The sequence below is a fragment of the Anopheles merus genome, chromosome 3L, assembly GCF_017562075.2.
Source record: "Anopheles merus strain MAF chromosome 3L, AmerM5.1, whole genome shotgun sequence".
Lineage (NCBI taxonomy): Eukaryota > Metazoa > Arthropoda > Insecta > Diptera > Culicidae > Anopheles > Anopheles merus.
The window spans coordinates 23,166,653-23,188,508 of NC_054085.1; the positions used below are offsets into that span (position 1 = coordinate 23,166,653).

The following is a 21,856-nucleotide window of genomic DNA, read 5'->3' on the forward strand; positions in this document are numbered from 1 at the left end:
GGACATATACTTGCCTATGCCCTTTCTAAAACATACTTGAATGATAATTCTCATTGTCATCATGAGAGATATTTTTTTCGTAGTAAATCAAAACTGACACAAAAGTTTAATTTTGTTTACGTTTATTTATTCTTCTCATTAACGCATACCATTTCACTCACTCACTAAAACGCACAAGTTTTTTTTCTCGATATATATCTACTATTTCCCTTTTGCACTTTTATTTCGATAACATTAACCAACACTTGCATTGAAGAAAACCACACACACACACAAACACACATTTTTTCCTGGTTGTAGTCGATGCGTTTGCTGGACAAAAGAAAAACTCCGCTAAAAGGGTAAACACTCACCAAATGATCCAGTAGAAGCAGTAGTAAGCGCGGCAGGATACCACCAACAACGTTTCGCATAAACTATACATGTACTTTGCAGCGCCACTAACAACACTAACAAATAGCTCAGCCATCGATTACTCTTGGAACGAATCACACCAAATACTACCCCACAAATACCATTTTTCAGAAGATTGAGCAAATGTTTGAATGTTCATGTGATAAATGCATAATGAAAATGTTGAGCTAGCTTACTTAAATGATGTACATTCGTTCATTTGTTAGTTAGAAATGGTTGAAGATATTGAAATTTAAGGACAGTATTGGAGTTTCATATTTGCAATAAAGATAATATGTACACAGCATAGAAATACATAATACAAAAATAGCAGTAGATGGATTTTAAAAGTATATATCAATTATTTAATGTAAAAATATTCTCAGATGACAAAAGTAATAATTGAATTATAATAAAATATGAAATAAAACCAGTAGAGAAGAAAAATAAAAAAAAAGATAAGAAACAGGAATCATCTCCAGACCAAATCCAGTGTGTTCGATGGCTTCCTCCCATTTGGCGTCCGCCTCAGCAACAGTTCGTGCCTCGTAGATAACGACAAAACCCATAAATATAAAAAGAGCAGCAAACTATTAATGGCGAATTCAAACATGAACTTTAAATAAAGAAATTTTAGGAAATGCAGCGCCTATAATCATAGAATTCCCCGGAGTACAAAATTTCGAACATTAGTACATCAAATAAAACTACACGGTACAAACACCATAAACTTACTTCCTTGCTTGTTTGTTTCATTAATTATACGTGTGTATGTGTCTTGTGTTAACATTACATCTAGGTTTTGTTATGTGGTTTGCGGACTATTGCGTGCGTGTTGCGACGATTCTTTTTTGTTTCACTTTTCGTTCGAGCTGCTTTTCGTTGCCACCATGCACCACCGTACGCAGAGTAGTAAAGATTTTTTTAAAGTCGATTTCTTCTGTTTCCCTCCAAAGAAAGTAACACAACCATCGGTAAGTGTAAACCCACGTTACGCACTACTAACGGCGCGGAGTAACGGTAACGCGTAACGTACGATATCGAAAGCTCAGAAAAGCTGTTCACGATGATCCCGTGCTACTTGGATCATCCACTTGGGAACGGAATTCATCAACACAAGTTCTTTTCTTTGCAATTGGGAGTAAACCAACGACGCTGGAGTACACCAAACCGGTACGCTCGTCGCGTGACACCGGAATGGACCGGTAACGAAAGTGTTGGAACTGATCCCCCCTCTTTCGATTCACATCGACGACGGCACACACTTTCTTCGCTGTACTGCACAGCAACACTATTGTATCCTGCCGATTGGAAGAGTGTGTGATTCTATCTAAGTTTGATAGAGCCTAATGTATTTCGCATTTTAGGCGACATACAACGCTAGCTATTATAATGAAACAATAGTAGTTCTTTACACGTGCTACTCAGAGGCAAAGGAAAAATAGTGCTACGAACAATAACTGCACACCCAAACATACACATTGGCAAAAGCAGGAACTGTACAGATCGGCAAAGCGTAAAGGAGGTCCCCTGCCTGGAGCGCGTGGCCACCACATGTTCGCATGTCCGTACGCAGAGGCCGCGCTCAACCATCCTTGGGGGAGGGTGGATGAATTGCTCACGGAATGTTCTTTACTCCACACATGGCGGCTCCGCGACCGGTCCAGGCCGGCTTCTAGAGCCTGCGCGCGACCGCGCGCGCGCACACACAGCACCGGTTAAAGAGTGAGGATTATTTTTTCTTTTCTTTTATTTTATTTGAATAAGTGCGTTTACTGCTCTCCCCTGGCTTCTGCTTCTTCTCCTTCCTCTTCTTCTTTTTCTTTACTTCGTTATGCGTTCTCTCGCTATGTTTGGCCGTTAGTCGGTTCCATTATTATATTGCTACTAACGCTACACCACAAAGTAAACGTGTTTCTGCTACCGTTTCACCGGTACAAGAGCCCTAAAACTATGCTGTGTGAGTGTGTTGGTGTGTTTTATTTAAATGTGGATCGTGGATTAATCATAATAATATTACTTCAAACTTCATTTTATTTCTCTTGTTGTTGTTGTGTGTTTTGTTGCTGTTGTTGCTTGCTGTTGTTGCTGCTGTTGGGTTGCGCTCTATATGATGCGTAATAATGCTCAGCCGCAGCGTTATCCATGCGTCTCTCCTCCCACACACACACACAACACACACTAAACGTTGCCAGTAGTCCGCACAACACACAGTGGTTGTTGGTAGAGAGAGAGAGAGAGTGAGAGTAGAGAGAAACTGTACACACATTCACACGACACGCTTGTAGAATGAAGGAGCTAGTAGTAGAGCTAGATTTTTTTTATAGGAGCTGCAATAAATGTTTCGAAAAGAGAAAAAGAAAAAAAAAACGGATATTTTCATATAAACGGTGGTGAGAGAAGAAGTGCATGGGGAGTTTGTTTTTTTTGGTAGTGGGGGTTGTGGCGAACGGCGAACAAAGACAAGACAAGACAAGAGGAAGGGTATTGTTAGCAAGTAGAACACGCGAGAAAGGTAGTGAGAAGATCGCACACTAACGGGGTGGAGAGAATTGGACAAAATGGCATAAATCAACCGATCCAAAGTAAAATTTATTCAAACCGATAATTAAGACGTCGTCTCACATCTCTGTATCAATTGTATGCGATGTTAAGTTAAAATTATGAAAAGAAATAAAAGAGGAAAGTACATGTAAATTACAGAACAACAAAAGCTGATAAAATCAAATCCCATAATCGTACCCCATCAAAAACAACGAAACACAACGTAAATATCTAGTCCAACACAGCAAATGCGTTTCGTTTTGCGCTGAAAGAATGAATATGAGAAGAAATGTCATAAACGATCATCAAAAAACTGGTATATAAGCGGATAATAATGAAATTTTAAATGCAAAAAGAAAGGATAATATGATAAAATAAAGGATAAAATAAAGTAAATAATTTCAAATATAGGTTCGTAATTCGTAATCATTATCCTAAAATAGCAGCGGGATATCAGCGTCAACTAATGCGCTAATTAAGATCGCTAGGTAAGTCAAGTATATAAACTAATATATAATATATATGAGTTCATGTATGTAGCAATTTGATTGGTAGTAAAATGTTTGGTGTTTGTTTGGTGGTGGTAACAGTATGACATTTAATAATTATTCGTAGTATAAACTACATTAGCATCACAAGTGGTAATAAATCGGTGCAAATGTGAAAACATTATAATGAAAATGCATCTACTATCAATTTGATTTAAATATATATTGCACATTTATACTTAGTAAAAGATATTTGGGTAAATCATTCATATAAAACAATGCTATTAAAAATCATCGATGAAATGTATTATATCTAAAGCATATTGTAGCACAATATTATCATGATCATCATCATACTCATCTGTGATCGGTGAACTTAAATTGCGATCAACAGATACATCTATTGAAAAAATATAGGACAACTCACTTCATCCCGCTAAATAGCCACCACCTAATGTGAAATAAATCAGTTCTAATGGGTTCGATTATAACAATATATATGCGACAATGGTTCGTAAATCTAATTTAGTTAAATTGCCAAATAAATATAAATATAAATATGCTTGCATTTCTACGGGTGCAAAAATTGTAGAAGTTTTTAAATACTATTGTTATAATATTGTTAAAAATTTATATATTACATATAAATATAATAGCATGGTATTCAATATCAATATTGTAAAATATTATCAAAACATTTCATATTCAATCAAATCAATCAATCAATGCTCATGTATACAGGCGTAAATAAATAATGGGAACGCATATTTCATTTAAATAGCATATATATATATAGTTTGATAGCAGTCAGAATGTGATCAATATTATAAACACATATAATACCCCATATTTCATAAAATTAATAAATATAAATGCATTTTATGGATGTATCGGTACGGTTAAACACAGGTTAGTACTTTCATTCTTAAACAGTCTAAGAACAACAAGAAAAACGATGTATATATATAAATCGAATAATCAATTCATTATAAATTGGCAAACCATATAAATATGTATGTAATACGAAATATATAATACGCATTTATAGAACCATAGATATATGTATATACGAATAGAAATGTATATAATATAATAAAAAAGGCAATGGTGGTTTTTGGACGACACCGAAGTTTGTAAATATTTTATGTATAATAATAAATGGTTAATAGTCATTTAGATAAAAAGGGGTGAGCATATTTCGCGTATAAAAGGAAAAAGGTATACATCATTAATTTACCGTGGTGTGAATATCACAATACTACGCCTTAAAAAATCATTCACTAATATCAATGAAGAGCATCATATAGTGGTGGTGAAGGGCAGGATGCTAAATGCTTCACTTCTGCAATGAGTCACAGAGAGCATAGGGTTAGAGACACATAATACATGTTCAACACACCAATTGTAATAATCGGTCTGCTACCACCACGTGTGATTTGTTAATCGAATATAGAGATTCATCATCATAAAATCATATAGGATTTGATACTAAATGTTACCTTTTCGTGAGCTGTATTGTATGTATTTTGGTTTAAGTAATAGCAGTAATATATAAGAATGCACCCAAAATTTTAAACCTGCATTTAACACTAATGTGTTCGCTAGCTGTCTTGCGAAGTTCGTCGAACTGTGCACTAAACTTTAGCTAAGAAAGATATCCCAAACTATTAAAAAAAATCTATAAAAACACCAGGTGGACAAGTGTATATAGTTCATGAAACAGGAATCATTTGCCAGCAGCACATTGCACCAGATAGACGAAAAGAACAAACATTTTAAATGATTGCTACACAACAAAAAGACAATGAGATGTGTACATGTAAAACACACACGCTGTGAAACAGCAAATCAGGCGACATGACGTGTGTGTGTGTATCGATGGTTTAGCAAGTAACACGATATTTTGTAGTGAAAGAGCATACTGCGTCGTTGTGCACCGTAAAACACAAACATGGGGAGAAATAATGTTTAGAAAATAATAACAGAAAAGAAAAGGAAAACAAAGTTTCGACTAATAAAACCAACAAAGGGATGAGAACACAAATAGGAGTGGGGTGGTGGTGTAAAAGAGGAGAAAAGAATGCGGATACCGACAACGGGGAGGTGTGCTTGGCCTGGAGAAGCTTTTGCACAAGCCGCGCTTGTCCTTTCGTATTTCCCTCTCTCTCTCTTTGGGGGTTGTGAAGGGTGCGGTGAGGAGAAAAACTTACCCGATTCTTCAAACACGATAACACCGTACTCCCATATAAATGCCGAAATTGCTGCGGCGGCTGCTGCTGCTGCTGCTGTCGGCCATACTGGCATACTCCGTCCGTCCGTCGTGTGTGGATCCTCCCTTTGTCTTTCGTAGTTGGGTGTGTGGTGGGGTGGTGTAGAGATCGCATGGTAATGTACAGAGGAGTTTATATGGAAGAGTGGGGGGCTTGGGCTGGCTGGTGGGTGGTTGTATCGGTTGTCGATCGTTGGGGGGGCGTTGAATTACACAATCTTGCATTGCTTCCTCCCCTTTCCTTTGCTTACTTAACAGTAGGCGCGCACACACAGACACACGCGTACACATGCGCATCCTCTCTAATTCTTGTCCTGATTGGATGCATTCGATTGGTTCGGAGCGCCACCCGGACCCGGATAGCCACCGCCGTACGGATAACCGGCGTATCCCGGTTGTCCACCGCCGCCACCGCCGCCGCCGCCCCCTCCGCCACCACCGCCTCCGCCGCCACCGTAGTACTGCTGGTACTGCTGGCCGCCGTAGCCGCCCGGTCCGGGCTGCTGTGGGCCACCGGCACCGGGACCGCCCCCACCGCCGTACGGACCGCCACCGGCACCAACCGGACCGCCGGGCTGGTTGGCACCGCCGGCCGCCGCTGCTGCTGCCGCTGCCGCAACGGCCTGTGCTTGCAAGACCTAATTAGTGGTGGTGTCGCATTGCAAAGATGTCGGCATCGCGCGTAGCAAATTGCCGTGAGGAAGAGAGAGAAGGAAAGGGTTTGGGGGGGGGGGCAATTAGGTGGACGATTTGGGGGAACAAAAACATAAAATATAAAAAGAGGCGGGAGATGAAGTGAGGAGGAAAATGAAAACAAATGATGTTTCGAAAATGGAAAAGAACATAGAAAATTGATTTTGCAAAACGAAGGAAAGAAAAAATAGATCCATCAAATAGAACAGAAGGGGAAGGAAAGGGTGCGCGGCGATCAGAGACGTAAAACAGAAGAAAAATAAATTCAAAAAAAAAAGAAGCTATTAATAAAGCGCGTCCTCTTGAAAGAATCAGTCTTAAAAACGTTCACGCAAGACGGCGGGAGAGAAGCAAAGCGACGACTCATTCTCACGATCGGCAATAATTGAGAGTTTGTGGAATGTGAGTTGATGAGAGGTGCGAATGATTTTTTTTTTGGAAAACTTGATAGACAAACAGAGAGAGGAGCGGCAGGGAGTTTGTGTTTCGTTCAACAATTACAAAACATTACCTTGTTGGCCGCAATCTGCTTCTCGATCGCTTCCGCTTCCTCGATTTTGCCGATCCGCCTGTAGTACTCGGCCCACTCGGCACTGTAGTCCGCCTGGCCGCCAACCTGCTGCTGCTGCTGTGGCTGCGCCTGTTGCTGGGGTGCACCGGCTCCCGCGGCTGCCATCACTGTTTGACCTTGCACAGTTTGATTAGCTTTTTTGTTTTACAACATAATATGCGATAAATAAAATCAGGGAAGGGAGGGGAAGGGGGGAATGAATAAAGGGAAATGGAGCGTTAAGGGGACACAACGGAAAAATATGTAACACGCGCATAGTAATCGCGCAAAAACATAATCAAAAAAGTGTGAAAAAACACGAAAGAAACAATCAGCAATAAGCCAAGAATTGAAGAAAGGATTTCAAAACAATAGAAACCAAAAGAAGTAAAGGAAAAGTTGACAAAGTGAACAAAATAAAAGATAATAATATTGTTGCCAACCATCAGATAGAGAAGAGAAAAAATTTGTAAACAAAGTCTCGTTAATACACATAACCTTGCATTTTCTGCATCGTGTATCAGGGGTAATGTAGGGTAAATCTGATTCGGATTCATGAATGACTACTTCTAACGTGAAATTAACTTAAAGTAATGGGAATTGGACTCCATAGCACGCTTGTTGGACAAATCCAATAGGAATTTCAAATGAGCCTGTCCTAAAAGATTGCCATAGAGTCCAATTTCCATCGTTTCAAGTTCATTTCCGGTAAGAAAGAGTCAAGGAAGAAAACCCTGTATTCTTCTTCTTGGCGTAACAACCAGCATGCATGCCATAATGCCAGCCTATACAGGCTTTCGAGACTTCTTGGCAAGTACCACGCAGCTGGATAGTTTGTTTTGCAAAGGAGGGATGCGAGACTCGAACCCACTACGGGCATGTTATTAAGTCGGGCGAGTTAACCATTCTACAGTGGGATCGCGCAAATTCAATATTTTGAAAATCATACATCTCTAAATATGCATGAATCCCTGGAGATTTATGAAACTTAAAGGAATCATGAATCTTTGAAGATTCATGAATCCTTCGAGATTCATGAATCTTTGGAGAATCATGATTTCTTGGAGATTTATGATTTTTTGGAGATTCATGAATTCTTGGAGATTCACGAATCATTCCTATGCTTAGTACCTTCAGTGACTAATGTTATCGCGGGGGTGGAGTGGGAGGGATGGATGGAAAACAATTGGGGAATGAAATTACCTGCCATCGTTCCTTGAGCTGCCTGCCGTGCCTTCACCTGCTGTTCAATGATTTCCGCCTCTCGGTGCATTCCCATTTGCCTAAAAAACACCAACACAAAGAAGCGTCAGACACGCTTCGGGCCTGATCGTTGTCTCTTCACGTTCTACATACTTGTAATACTCGATCCACTGTTGCGAGTAATCTGCCTGCGGCTGCTGTTGCTGCTGCTGCTGTTGCTGAGCGGCCGCCGCTGCAGCCGCCGCGGCCACCGAGACCGCATTCACCTGGGCCGATTGCTGCTGCTCCCAGCCACCCTGCGACTGGTAGCCGCCCCAGCCGCCCTGCTGGTAAGGGCCACCGCCGCCGCCGCCTCCGCCACCACCTCCACCGCCTCCGCCGCCGCCACCGCCACCACCACCAGCGCCATTGTTCTGGTACTGGTTGACGGGCACGGACGAGGACCCGACGAACACCATGTTTATCTCCATGTTGATCTTGTCCTGTATCAACCGCTTCGCCTCGTCCACCTGGTGCTGCTCGCCCTTGCACGTGAACGTTTTCTCCGTCGTCTGGTTCAGGGACGCCTTGCGGTCCATCTCCGTGTGCGCGCCGGACTGCTGGTTGATCTGCTTGATCGTATCACCACCGCGTCCGATAATGATCTACAATCACACAAAGGCCACACATCCATAAAGGTTAGAGCGCTGCTTTTAGGGCGCGACAATATCCCTCTCCACCCACTTCTTCTTCTTCTACTTACACCACATTTCGACACGGGCACGGTGAACGTGTACTCCAGCCGCGTCACCTGCGGGCCGTTGTAGTTGTTGTAGTTGTTATCCTGGTTCGGATTGCCGCCCATGCCACCCCGCCCGTGGCCACCACCGTCGCCACCGCCTCCGCCTCCACCTCCGCCACGGCCACCGCCACCGCCGCCCTGCTGCTCCCGGCGCAGCACGCTGTCGATCAGGTCCTCCACCATGCGCTTGCCCTCCTCGACCTGCGCCTTCGAGCCCTGCACGATGCAGCGCCGATCGCCCGCACCGTCCCCGCGGCCCTGTATGAACTGCAGCTTGCAGCCCGACTCGCCCTGAATCTTCTTGATCATCTCGCCCCCCTTGCCGATCACCACGCCGACCGCCGCCTTCGGCACGAACACCTCCGCCTGCTCGCCCCCGTTCATGTTCTGCCGCTGCGAGTACGCGTCCTTCTCCTGGATCAGCTCGTACACCAGCTGCTTCGCCTGCTCGACCTTCGCCGGGTCGCCCGAGATGCGCAGCGGCTTCTCCATCTCCTGCCCCGGCCCGTCCTGGATGATCACCATCTTGGCGCCCGTCTTCTCCTGCAGCTGCTTGATCGTTTCGCCGCCCTTGCCAATGATCAGCCCGACCTTCGAGCCGGGTATCATCATCTCCTGGTAGGTGCCGAATCCGCCTCCGCCGCCGCCACCACCGCCGCCGCCGCCACCGCCGCCACGGCCACCGCCACCACCACCACCACCCTGACCCGGATGATTGCCGTTGTCCATGGGGCCGTGGTTTACCATCTTGCTGATCAGTTCGCGCACGCGCTGGTTCGGGTCCTGCGGTCCACCGGCACCGGGCGGAGCGTTCGGGGAGTTGTAGCTGTTCTGGTTGTTGCTGCTGTTGTTCTGCGACAGACGGGCGGCTACTGCTGCAGCTTGGGCGGCGGCTTGCATCGCAGCCTGACTCATGCCAGTGGGCGAGCTAGCATTATTGTAATCAGACTGTCCACCGAACTTTTTCAATTCTGGGCCGGAGTCGTGATCGTCGTGTGGTCTCTTCACTGGTTGGTGCGGCTGCTGCTGCTGCTGGTGACCACCCGGGTGTATCTTAGCGGCAATCTGAAACGGATGGACAAACGAAAAATTGTAATGAAATGCTCTCCGTTGATTTTATACTACAATCCATTTGTAGCGCCTTGTTCTTTTTTTTTTTTTGGCCCAATCTCTTATCACAACTTGCCCAAAATATCCAAATATCCCTTTTAGCGGGACCGTGCCCCGTCGTGGTGGGTTGATGGCCAACACAGCAGCAGGGTGAGAGAGTTTTGCCCGGTTTGCCGGTATAAAATAGCAATTATCACCCTTCTGCTGGCGCGACATCAATCGTGCCCATCTGCCGTGCTCTCTATCTTTCCCTTTGGGCTCGCATTCTCTCTCTCTTTCGCTCTCTTTTATAAAAGATATGCTAATTTCGGGCAGCATTAAAACCACCAACGGCGACGGCGCGCCGTTTTCCCACCTTTCGCACATGCAATACACAGCACACACACACTAACACAGACCGATGAGTATGTGCATGTGTGTGTGTGTGCCTGTGCTCTCGGTCGTCAAATGACAGACGCGTCAGACTGCTAGACAAACCGGGGGGGGATTGTTTCCCTCGGCGAGACCACTAACACACTGCTACAAACGGAAACCCAGCGGCAGTTGCACCACCACCTCCCATAGTGACAGGAGGGCGGCGGGCGGGCACAGTGATATAAGATAAAAAGGCCAGCGCACTGGTGTAGTAGAAATGTTTCATTGAAAATGAAGAAACATTAAAACACATCTTAAGTAAAAAGATCACAAAGGAGGAAAAACAAAGCGGAGTTCGATACGCACGTGACAGAGTGTGCCGGGGGGATTATCACGCTTCCACGTCTGCCAAATAAGGGCGTACAAATTCACCGGGAAAATGTCGCCCAATACGCACACGCACACATACACACTGTAGAACAGTGTGCCCACCATGCCCCCTCCTCAAGCTTTTACCACTTCACCTGTGTGCCATTTTATCGAGAGCACGTGCACAGGAAGGAAAATGTTAAAAATCGCTTACTGCAGCATATCCACCAAATTATGGTAATTATTAAAACCAACACAAGACAAAATGTTTGGTTTGTTTTACCCCACACTCCTTTGGCACTCCCCTTCCGCGTGTGCATGTCCCTCCTCTCTCAAGCCATGTGGCCCGGGGATTTTTAAAAGGACTTCTTGTGGCCCGTTGCGGTCATACACACTGCGCCAACCACACATCCGAAGGCGCGATCATCCGGGGTGTGCACTCGTACTTACTAAAAAAAATGGGGGCTTTTTATATTCTACCAATACTACAAAATCATTCCACACACACACACACACTGAAGGGAAAATCCTCACTTATTCACCTAACTACCTTTTTTTAGCGCATCGAATGAAAATGGTCTATTTACAAAAGATTTGCAACCATTTTCGATACATCGTTAGTATGTATGTATGTTGGTTCACGAAAAGCTGTGAAACTGTACGTGAGCAAAAACGAGGAAAAGGTCGGAAAACCGGAACAACATCGTATGGATGTGTGTGCGATTTTCATGTGCCCCCTCGGCTTTCTCCTTGCCGGATGATGAAAAACCACACAAACACACACACACACACACACACACATACCCGTCGGTGCAAAAAGAGAGGGACAGCGAGTGGCGAAAAGAGCGATTGACGCGTGTGCGTAAGAAAGAAACGGCACACTTTTCTCCCTTCCTCATGTACGGCGGTGCGCCGGGGGTTGGGAAAAGCTGTTCTTTTATCGATTTTTCCACCTTCCACCTACCCTGCGCCCTCACCACCACCACCATCACCCCGAGCGGCTTCGTTACTGCTGCTGCTTACCCACCCGGATTGCAAAAGAACAATATCCATAAACAGCGGCAACAACCACAGCAGCCACCGCCAGCACACCACTAGGCACACGACTCACACACACCGAGAGCGTAAAGCGTACTGGGTTCGCGCACGCACACCAACGGAACAAGGGTCGAAACGCACAGCAGCAGTGCATGCACACAGAGTCACACGCACGCACACACACGGCCGCGCGCAAAAGCGGTGCGCGTGTTGCGGTGACTGTGTGCGTGCGTTCGCTGTAGCCGCCATTTTCAGACGGGGTGTGTGAAACCCGGGGTGTGCAAGCGAAAAAAAAAGAAAAGGGTTTCTTCAAACGAGCAAAAAGGATGCGCGTTCGATCAATTTGTTCAAACTGTATCACTGTTTAACTGCGTAATCTCTTTAGTAAGAAAGCTATCGGGGGTGATTAATAATAGCTGTGCCACTACCCATTCCCTGTGCAAATCGAAATTACAGTGTACAACACTTGGGACAGTTTCCCATTTTTTCCCCCGAATGTGTGGTTCCCACGCGCGCACCACCGGAGCTCCCTCTTTCGACCGGGCGGGCGTCACCTGTGCGTTTTAGTCGTTTTCCTTTTTTTTAAATCCTTCCCACCATCAAAACTGCACTTTCTTTTCCATCACCACACACACACACACACACATGGCTACTCACTTGTTTGGCTCTCTGTAAAGCGGCTGCAAATGCTGACGATTGACTAAAATTTTGCGAGTTCTGGTTGGAATAATCACTCATTATTAAAAGAAATGAACCGATAAAGTAAAAACGCGCTCTCCGTCACACCGCTGCTCCTGCTGTCCGGGGCCGGGAAGTCGACGGCAGCGGGACAACCCAGTTGGAGAGCACAATACACTACGAAACAACCCCGGGCAGGGACGACGACTGCACTGGAACCTCGCGTGCGCGCTTCACACACAGGAACGCCTCGACGCGACTACGACGACGACGGTCTTCTTCTGCTTCTGCTGCTGCTATTGCTGCTGCCGCCTACTGCCTACTGCACACCACAAAGGAGCTGCCGTGACGCAGGTGAGGGGTGAGCGAGAGAGAGAGTTTGACGACGCGGTGTGCGTGTGCGGAGAAGGTCCTGCTTCCTCTTGCAATGCCTTTGCCCGTTCGTCGCTCCTTGCTGCTGCTCCACCTCTACAGTTGTACTGGACCCCTTTCCGACCAAGCAGTATCCAGCATCCAGCGAAGCTTCCAACACAAATGCTTCACCCCGGCCGCGTATGCGTACGTCTGTGTGTGTGAGTGTATTGGTTGGACTGGCGTTGCGTTGCGTCGGTTTGCAGCCCCGTAGCTTCTCCTTCTACGTGGACGTGTGTGCGTGTGTGGTTTAGGGTACGTTTGCGGTACTTGTTTCGCTGGCACTTTTCCTAACTACCGGTGGGACCTGATGCCGTTGCTTCTTCGCTGGTGAGAACGATTCGCTGAATTCGTTCTATAATCTTTAAACTTTACTCAACACACAACACACGCTTCATATCTTCACCAACATGCCTTTTTTTCTTCTATGCCCCGGGATTAGCAGTTCGTTCTGTTCTGTTCTTGACCGCTTGCTTAAGCGCAAATACACACACACACAATGACACTTTCTGTCTGTCTCGTTTACTCTTTCCAAAGCAATCCAGCCTATTGTTGCTTGCTGCTGCTGCTGCTGCGGTGCTACCGTCAAATTTTCTTTTCCACCACGAAAAATATTCTTCTTCCTTTTCTTCGCTCTCTCTCTCTCTCACGCACACTCCGTTTCCGAATACAGCGGAGGTGAGGGTTGGAGTATGGGTGGGAGGGTGGTTAACGCACAATCACGGCTGCACGGCTAGACTGCTATTTTCCAAAAATCCGGACACCAATTTGGTACGGCGGCACTCATCATCACGCGATTGTTCCTCCAACACACAAGCGAACATTAGTGGGAATGGGGAGTGGCGGGGGGGGGGGAAGCAGAAGTGGGCATCAACTTGGCCAGAACGGGTCCGGCGTGAACGCACACACTCACACACAAACACTCACATACATACACACACAGGCACGCGCAAGTACGTGCCCACCACACCGTTCGGTTTTCGGTGGGGCCTTTACTTTGCTTTAATTTAACAGCACACCCCCGCACGCAGTTTCTGTGTGTGTACTTCTCCTTCCCTCTCTGTCTCTCGCTCTTTCGTTCACGCTGTATTTCACGCTCTCCTCCCGGTTTCCGCTAAATGTGGCGACCAAAATTATAAAACTAAAGAAAAAGGATCTATGATGCTACTAGGCACGGTTGGAAAGCTTTTTCCGCACATCACACAAGAGCGCACACACGTCCTCTTTCGCACGAGATCAAACGTCAAATCGCTGCGTGCTGGGTGTCGGTCGGCCAACGGGACGGTATACGGCCGGTCCCAGATAGCAAACGCGGCGTCCCGTCCTGCACGGCTGCCACAGACTGACAGTCGGGGGCCCACTGTTCAGCGCACCGTGTGACGTTTGACGTTTTGGGTACTGCTGAAAGCGCTGAATGCGCCGTTGGCCGTTGAAAATGTTCAGTTTTTGAAGAGGGAGTTTGAAAAAGGCATAAACATTACACCATTTATTTGCAGAATGTAAATGTACTTTCAATGGTGTTAATAGGCATTTTGTCACGGAAGAAAAACGTCCATTTTTTTGCAGAATTGTTGACAAGTGGCGTTTAGCCCAGTTGATCGATTACTTCCAATTTTAAATGTACTATGCCTTTCGCTGAGGCGGTAGTTGTACAATTCTTATTTAACCTTTACAGCTCTTATATTCCATCCTTGCTATAAAAACTGGATGAGAATGGCCAGATCGCCCCCATAGAGACTACTTTTACCATGCAAAGATAGGGATAGATCTGAGAATCGAGATTGCTCAACGGTACTCAATTCATACTCCATTAAAATTCAAACACGTGGCAAACATTTAATATCGTACTTAACGCATCGAGAACATCTAGAGAGTTCAGTTAAGAACGGCTTTTGAAAGATTTCTTTGCAATCGCGACGCTTCCTTTCGTTTGGACTAAACCCTTCTGAGCTCTAATTACAGTTGGGCCTACCACGCCTTCTCTATCCTTGTCGACGGCCTAAAGCTTTTACAGGCCGGGTCATCTATTTCCGCTCCGCGTCCGTCCGATATGCTGCACGACGGTGAGGTCGCCGTACTTTTCGTATAGCTCGTCGCTATAACGGCTCCTCCATTGTCTTTCCACACATACGGGGCCAAAAATCCTTCTGAGCATCATCCTCTCGAACTAAGTTCTAGCCGCTTAGAGGGTTTCGTCAGATTTGGACAGTATCCATGTCTCAGACGCGTATGTGATAACCGGTAGTAGATAGGTGCTTTATAGTCCCACATTCGTCTGTCGTGACAGGTTGTTTGAGGTGATTTCTGATTTCTCCAACAGCCAACATCCTTACGCGCAACTATTGTCGTTGCTGACCTTTGACCCGAGACCTTTGACCGGTGAATTCTGGGACGTAGGTAGGGCCGCTGATGTTGCCACCATCAGCTTGGTCTTTGCCTCGTTTATCTGTAATCCGAGGTCCTCTGCCGCCTGCTCGATTCCTTGGTAGGCTTCTGCTACATAGGAGAGCCGAAGACCAATGATGTCTATCATCAGTCATCAGTGTATGCCAGGATCTGGGTTGACTTATAGAAGATGGTTCCCGTAGTCTTCACCCTCGATGGCCCTCTCTAGCGCCAAGTTGAATAGACCTTTGGTGGTATCAAAAAGACCCTGAGAGTTTTCCATCCACCTTCACCTCGCAAGTGACGTAGGTTATAGTCATTGTAACTAGTCTTAGCAGTTTGGCCGGGATTCCAAAACAGCTCATAGCATTGTACAGCTCTACCCTGGCTATGCTCGTGTCGTGTCTGTTTTTTGCCATCCTCTCCAAGATCTGCCGCCGAGAAGATCCGAAAATCATGAAGATCCGAACAAACACAAATATCCGCAAATTGTGCTACTTGTAACGAGAGATACGAACAAGACGTCATTGCCATTGCGTTTACTCAACGGTTGTTACATTTATTACAGTATTCAATTCATTCCTACAGCGTTTTCACACTTTCCAACTCTGCGTCGGTCGCCCTCGGGAAATGCAACTCAGCCAAAGAGGAGAAGTTTTCTAATTCAAATGCACTGAAGCGTGCCTTTGTGTGTATGTGTGTGTGTGTGTATGTGTTTGTGTAGCTTATACAAACTAAAAATATATGTGCCCATTCCTCAAGTTTTGTTCCGAATTTTGTCATTATCTAAAAAATCGTCATCTTCGTCCCTTCTATGTACTTTTTTCTCTCTCGTTTCTTTGTGTGAAGAAGGTATGTGAATGTGGGGAAGAGGTGTCTCCGGGAGCGTATTTCCCTTTTTCTGCTTAGTCCATAACATGCCCTCTCTTGTTTTAAAGCCCTTAATTAAACTCTTATGTTTGCCGAAACGTTTGATTTTTTCCTCACGCGAGGAGACATTACACACACCACCAACCAACCACCTTCTTCCTTTGTTAGATGCATTTGATCTCTCTCTCTCTGTTTGCATTTTTTGTGTATTTTAAGTGCGAAAACTACTCTGCCGGCTATAGAAAAAGGCTACCTAATTGATGTCGCGCTCTCCACTCCCTTCCGTTAGCTTTTTCCGTTTTACCTGTTTCTACTCTGTGTCATATATAGTAAATCTGCATAATAATTAATCGTCACTCAATCAATGTGTGTCCATTTCTGTGTGAAAGTGTGTATGTTTTGTTTCGTGTGCATTAATAGAAGGGACCACCCGCGATCATCCTTCCGGATGCAGGTTATTTTTTTTTCCTCGACACGACTAATTCCTTTATAGTCAGCAACCCGTCAACTGTTTTGTGTTGTGTGTGTGTATGCTTTTCAAACCATAATTCATTTCTCTTCTACCCCATCTATTACTCGAATACTCGGCTAAGCTACATTCAACATCGCACACACACGCACTCGCCCCATTTGCTCTCTTGTTCATTTCACCTTCTACTCTCCCTCGCTACGTGTGTGTGTGTGCCCGTGCTGCAGTGTCCCTAAATAGAGTTGTATTTGTTTTTGTTTGTGTCCCTCCTTTTGCTCTAGATAATATTTTGTATCTTGTGTTTTTTTCTCTTGTTTCTTTAATCTGTTTTTCATTAATGTATATATATCTAAACGACAATATGCTGCTGCTGCTGCCTCTTGCTCATATGATCGTACGAATCGGTCATCCCCTGTACATGCCATTCCTACGTAAATCTTTCCCTGTGCTCGTTTCTTCCTTTGCCGCATGTTTGCAGAAGAAAGGAACAACGGCTCGGGGCAACTTTTCTCTTGCGTTTTACCTTCCCAACCTTCTACTACATGCAATCTGCATCGTATCTCCGGGTGTCGCTTTGTTATGATAACCATTTAAAGAAGAAAAAATATACGACGTATGTGTGTGTGTGTGTGTGTCTGTGTGCGCACGTCCCCAAACTGTGTGCGGCGCCTGAAGTCTTTACGTCGATATAAGCTGCAAAAAACGAGCAAAATGGTTTAATTTAAGCGAGTTATTTGATTAATGCTTTCCACGTGAACGCACGTCACTTACAGATTTGACTGTTGCCTTGATGAAATCCTTTTTATGCGACAGATCGTGCTCCGGATACTTGGCGTACACCTTCTTGCACACGGTTTTCATCGTGATCTCTTCCAGGTTCGCTTCCTCCAGGATCTCTTTCAGGTATTCTTTGATATCATCCTCCTGCGTATGTGTGCATGAGTTAAAATAGTGCCCCCAAAAGACCCGAAAATACCCAAAAAAGCAACACTTACGCTCGGTGGTGCAGCCGTATCGGATTCCTTTTCCTGCTTGGCCTTCTTGACTAATGGCTTCTCGTCCTCCGATTCGTTGTCATCCATCTCAGGCTCCTCATCGTCCTCCTCCTCCTCCTCTTCGTCCTCTTCCTCGTCCTCTTCGCCGGACGAGCTGCGCCCACGGCCCCGTCGCGACTTCTTGGCGCTGCTTACCGCTGCCGCCCGTTTCGGCTGTCCTCGTCCTATACGGGAAATGGTGAAAGATACATTGACAAACTTTCTACAAGCGATCCGCACAAGTGATGTGCTCTTTGGAGCGCACCCACGACTCCGATCTGACTTCGGCTATTATTAGTCCGATTCCAACTTCGGTGAAATCCGAGTCACTAGTTCTGCCCGGAGTTGGAGTCGTTCGGAGTCATTCGGAGTCTTGCGGAGTCATCCGGAGTCGTCTGGAGTCACCCGGAGTCGGAATCTTTCGGAGTCGTCCGGAGTCATCCGAAGTCGTTGGGAGTCGTCCGGAGTTACCCAAAGTCGATCGGAGCCGTTTAGCGTTTAGTGTCGTCCAAAATCGGCCGGAGTTGTCCGGAGTCGTTTGGAGTTGTTTGGAGTCGTCCGGAGTCGTTCGGAGTCTTCCGAAGTCGCCTGGAGTTACCAGGAGGCGGAGTCGTTCGGAGTCGGAGTTGTTTGGAGTCGTCCGGAGTCGTTTGGGGTCGGAGTCGTCGGGAGTCGGTAGGTGTCACGACTCCGGACGACTCTGGGTGATTTCGGACAATTTCAAACTACTCCGGATAATGCTGGGCCTACCTTCCGGAGTCGATTCCGAAAGTATCGGAATCGGATCGGAGTCGACTCCAGATTATTGCCAACGTTACCCATCACTAAATCCGGACACAAAATAATAAAGTTAAGAAAAAAAAAAGATTGTCTTACCACCCTTTGCCGCCGCACTCGCATTCTTGCCCTTGTTGTTGGCTACGGTAGCTGCCGCGCGGCCTCCCGCCTTCGCAACCGATTTCCGCTTCGGCCGATCACTGTCCTCACTGTCGACCTCTTCCTCCTCCTCTTCCGACTCTTCCTCTTCGCTTTCGGTTTCTGCTTTTCGCTTGCGGCCCCGGCCCCGCTGCGACTGTCGGGCGGCGACGGCAGCAGCACTGGGACGGCCGCGGCCACGTGCCGGTGTGGTCTTCTTTTTTCGTCGATCATCCTTCGTTTCGGTTATGAAAAGATTAAGGTTCGATTATCAATAGATCGAAAAGCGCTCCGCGGGGTTAGGCGGGTTTGTACCTCGCTGAAATCGTCGTCGCTTTGACTTTCCTCCGATTCGTCGTCGCTGTACCGCTTGCGTACGTTCCGTGCCGAGGTTCGACTGCCGCGCGTCGGTGCGCGGGACGATCTTCGCTTGCCCGCATCGGAATCTGACCCGGCCGAGGGATTATACTGAAATAACAGAGCCGCGCAAAAACCCACCAAAGGGACATCAGCAATTGTTTGATGAACTTTTTCGACCGCACACCACACAACACTTACATCCGATCCACTGTCCGATCCTCGATGGGCACGACGGCCGCGGCCCACCTTGACGGTTTCTTCCTCTTCTTCCTCTGAGGAGGAGTAATCTACGTATAAGGAATTGTCTAGAGTGATTATCAAGGCAGGAAATGGAAGAGTAAAAGTGAACAAAAAACTTGAGCTACACCAAAAGAAAGATATTAAACTGGAAAGCCAACCTTGACCGCATGCACTAATTGGTGTTCAAATTGAATGGGTTAAATAATGAAAAAGTACTAATAATATTAGCTAGGTTCATAAAAAATTTAAACCTTAAAAAAGGAACTAAGGGACAACCGTAAATTTACTGCCACCACCCCTCCTTCTCCCAACACGCACCTTGGTAACCACGACCGGCCGTCGATCGCTTCGGGCGGCCGCTGGACGACTTAGACGACGCGTTATCCCTGCCACGGCCGGCCGGTGCTGCAGCCGACGCACCACTGCCACGCTTTGCCGGCGTTTTCTTCTTTGGTGCCTCCTCCTCCTCCTCACTCATCTCCTCGTCCTCGTTCTCCTCATCCTCCTCCTCTTCTTCCTCCTCGCCCATCTCGTCGTCGGGCAGCTCCTCGTCGCCGTCCGGCCGCAGCAAGAAGGTGCAGATCCGCCCGGCCAGCTCCTCCTTGCTGCCCTTCTTCTCCAGCGCCAGTATCTCCGCCAGCTGGCCCAGCTTCTTCACGTCCAGCTTTTCGGTGGCCGACACGCGCTTCCGGTACGCGTCCGAGTCCGCGCCGAACTCGAACCCGTCGAACTTGCGCAGGTTGCGCCGCAGCACCATCGGCTTGGCCGGCCCCTCGTACAGTATCGTGTGCAGCGTCTGCAGGTCGTCCACCTTCGCCTTGGTAATGTTGGCATCGATCAGCGCGATCGTGCCGAGGCTTTTGCCGGCCGCGGCCGGTTCCTTCCCACCGTCCGCCCCGTCCTCGGTACCGTCATCGGCACCATCGGACGGCGGCTTTTTGGCGCCATTGCGACCATTCTTGCCCTTGGCGTCCGCCGGTTCCGGCGCGGCCTTTGTCGGCGGTGCCGGTTTGTCTGCGCTGCCATTGTCCCGGCCGGGTGCGCCACCGTCCGCTTTGCTAGCGTCCCCGTCGTCGGTGGCCGGGGTTTTACCGTCGGCTTTCGATTTTTCCTCACCTGCAGGGAAGGAGCAAGGAAATTAGTAATGGCCTCCCAAATCATTCCGATATGGTCACTTTAAAACAACAGTATTACCACTCTTCTCGTCCGCTTTCTTGGGTGGCGCTTTTGTATCACCACCGGCCGGCTCCGTCGATGGCGGTTTCTTATCAGCGGCTGCGGCGGCGGCGGATCCAGTGCTATCGGTTTTGTTGGCACCACCGTCCACAGGTGCCGCCGGCGACTTTACGGTGCCCTTGTCGTCCTCACGTTCTTCTGGCTAATCGCCGACCGCGACCGAAGCGATATGATGCAAGTGCAGGAATAATGTAAAATGAAAGGAAAAAGAAAATCTCATCAATACATCGCCCATGATCGTAGCAAACCATGGAAAAAGCGGAAAGTCAGCCACTAAAACTTTTCCTAAAAATAGAAAATGACCAAATGAGACCAAATTCCAAGTTCCAGTGTGGATGGATGGAGCACTATGTAGTTTGGCCGATCCGGTCGATTACTTAATCATAAACACACACACAGTCAAAGGGGTGTCACAGTGCTCCCCTCGCCGGGACCGACCGGCTGGAAAAGTGGGCACATCTGAAAGCCATTTGACATACATTCGGAACGCATACACCCCGTCGCCATACACAACCGGGCGGTTTGCGATGCATTTGCAAGTGTTTTTTTTTAATGGAGAAATGTGCAACCATCACCATAGTCGCCATCATCGGCATGGCAGCATAAAACACTGTGACACGGAAACACTTGCCACTCAACCACTCGTTGTTCATCCCCCGCCCTCTTTTCTAACCCGTTTGCTGTTTTCTCCAGATGGAAAAACAACGGTTCACCACTATTTTACAGCCTCTGTGTACCTCCCGTCGCGTGAGCTTGTGTGTATGTGTGAGTGTGTGTGTGTTTCGATGCACACACGCTAATAAATAGTTGCGCTCCCGCTGCCCTTCCTCCTGCCTCTACCCACACACACACACGCACACACTTCTAGTGCCACACATACCGCGCGCTGCGCTTGCTTTCGTATGAACGCGGCAAACTAGGTACCAACAGCACACCACACACAGAGAGGCAAGGGGAGACACATTGCGAGAAAACAAACACACAACGCCATTAGGAGAAAACGAGAAGCACACAGCCGTGGCACGAACAGGCGACGCGATTGCACGGGCGCGAGAGCGAGACAGGGCGAGAACTGATCGAGAGCTTGATGCGTTGGGAGCGGCGGAAAAGTTGTACACGAAACGGAACAAATCCGGAAAAGCACCGAAACTGTGATGCACTACCATTTTCCCTCGCCTGGACGGATGGGCCGGAAAATGGTTGCAAACGATCGGCGGTGCGGTTCGCTACCGTTTGCGCCACAGCCCGGGACGGAAACGCCACGATAACACGTACCATTTTTGTTAATTTCTTCTCCTCATCGGCGGCGTTTGCCGACATGTTTTAGCAAACTCAAGGTAAATAAGGGACGGGTTGGTTCGTGGCAGCACTTTTTGCTCCCTGTGCGCCATCTTGGCTTGGGCCGGCCGGTGTGACAGCCTTGTTATCGTGGCGCGGACGCGAAGGTTGCGTCATTCGAATATGGG

The 21,856-nt window shown here is 47.1% G+C and overlaps 2 protein-coding genes across 13 annotated transcripts; both read right to left on the reverse strand.

Moving 5' to 3' along the window:
• Window positions 1–218: 218 nt before the first annotated feature.
• Window positions 219–14,145, reverse strand: LOC121598623 (far upstream element-binding protein 2). Of its 10 annotated transcripts, XM_041925720.1 has the most exons (9): window positions 11,782–11,961; window positions 8,883–9,986; window positions 8,294–8,784; window positions 8,141–8,220; window positions 6,899–7,092; window positions 5,636–6,332; window positions 4,663–4,767; window positions 3,136–3,202; window positions 2,965–3,022 (listed from the first exon to the last, which is right to left on the reverse strand). In XM_041925720.1, the coding sequence occupies exons 1-6, from the start codon at window positions 11,944–11,946 to the stop codon at window positions 5,997–5,999; spliced, it is 2,370 nt and encodes a 789-aa protein (XP_041781654.1). In that variant the 5' UTR covers window positions 11,947–11,961; the 3' UTR covers window positions 2,965–3,022; window positions 3,136–3,202; window positions 4,663–4,767; window positions 5,636–5,996. The 10 variants fall into 10 exon arrangements, with proteins under 10 accessions (XP_041781659.1, XP_041781658.1, XP_041781657.1 ...); XM_041925721.1 differs by lacking the exon at window positions 4,663–4,767; XM_041925718.1 differs by having other exon boundaries at window positions 2,965–3,202.
• Window positions 14,146–15,799: 1,654 nt separating this feature from the next.
• On the reverse strand, window positions 15,800–21,777 carry LOC121598788 (protein DEK). 3 transcript variants are annotated; one of them, XM_041926068.1, is made up of 9 exons: window positions 21,666–21,777; window positions 20,349–20,532; window positions 19,473–20,270; window positions 19,113–19,219; window positions 18,870–19,022; window positions 18,516–18,789; window positions 17,601–17,824; window positions 17,377–17,529; window positions 15,800–17,298 (listed from the first exon to the last, which is right to left on the reverse strand). In XM_041926068.1, exons 1-9 carry the CDS (start codon window positions 21,708–21,710, stop codon window positions 17,284–17,286), a joined length of 1,953 nt encoding a protein of 650 aa, XP_041782002.1. In that variant the 5' UTR covers window positions 21,711–21,777; the 3' UTR covers window positions 15,800–17,283. The 3 variants fall into 3 exon arrangements, with proteins under 3 accessions (XP_041782002.1, XP_041782003.1, XP_041782004.1); XM_041926069.1 differs by having other exon boundaries at window positions 19,113–19,201; window positions 21,666–21,775; XM_041926070.1 differs by lacking the exon at window positions 21,666–21,777 and adding an exon at window positions 21,554–21,634.
• Between the last annotated feature and the right edge of the window lie 79 nt (window positions 21,778–21,856).